At 60.0% G+C, this 667-nt stretch overlaps 1 protein-coding gene across 1 annotated transcript in view; it reads right to left on the bottom strand.

The window, feature by feature from the left end:
• Positions 1–347: 347 nt before the first annotated feature.
• The window catches only part of ENH_00056840 (hypothetical protein), a gene marked incomplete at both ends in the record, with an annotated part of 1,154 nt that continues 834 nt past the window's right edge, over positions 348–667 (bottom strand). Inside the window, one exon of the mRNA XM_013583875.1 lies at positions 348–557. Coding sequence (XP_013439329.1) covers positions 348–557 — 210 coding nt within the window. The remainder of the gene's footprint in view (positions 558–667) is intronic.

Below are 667 nucleotides of genomic sequence, written 5' to 3'. Positions count from 1 at the left end.
GTCGTAAGACTCTTTCGTGCAAGTCTCCCTCCACCAGTGTGGCACAATCTCTGTCGCATCTGACCTATAGCCGTCTTCTGTTGCCTCTGCAGACTTCCTGCTGCTATCCGTCGTCGTGTCCGGAGTCTCTTCACTCAGGATCGACGCTGACCCAGACTCCCGCCGCGTTTCCGAAAGCGGCTGAGTCCCTTCCGCGCGCCTATCGCTCGTATTAGCTCTTCCCGCAGTGCGGAGGAGTTGGTTTCCCCACTCAAAGGAGACTGGAATGGCATTCGGGCCTGTCGCTACCGCACAGATCATCCCTTTTCCATGGCTACGCGGCCTAGAACGCTCGTCTCCTACCACGCCTAGGCCCGCACGTTTAATCGTTCCGTCTTCTCAGTGCTAGGATGGGTGGGCGCCCTACTGCTCTTGTCCACCGACTCGGGCCGGACTCGTTCATACGTTGGACAGTCCCGAGCAGAGTGTCCTACACCGCCACACTTCTTGCAGATTTCCGCCGGACGTCTGGTACGTTCCCCTTTGCTGGGGCAGACAGGTGCCGGATGTCCGCGACCCTGACACTCAAAGCAGTCAGCGTGGGTTCCCCCAGGGCGATTTTCAATTTCCTGGCGCCCGCGGGGTCCAGTAGCTTGGACGGCAGCCCTAGTGGCTCCCCCCGGCCTTT

Source organism: Eimeria necatrix, genomic scaffold, assembly GCF_000499385.1.
Source record: "Eimeria necatrix Houghton genomic scaffold, Enh_scaff474, whole genome shotgun sequence".
Classification (NCBI taxonomy): Eukaryota; Apicomplexa; class Conoidasida; order Eucoccidiorida; family Eimeriidae; genus Eimeria; species Eimeria necatrix.
This window is presented reverse-complemented; position numbering and strand designations above follow the sequence as displayed.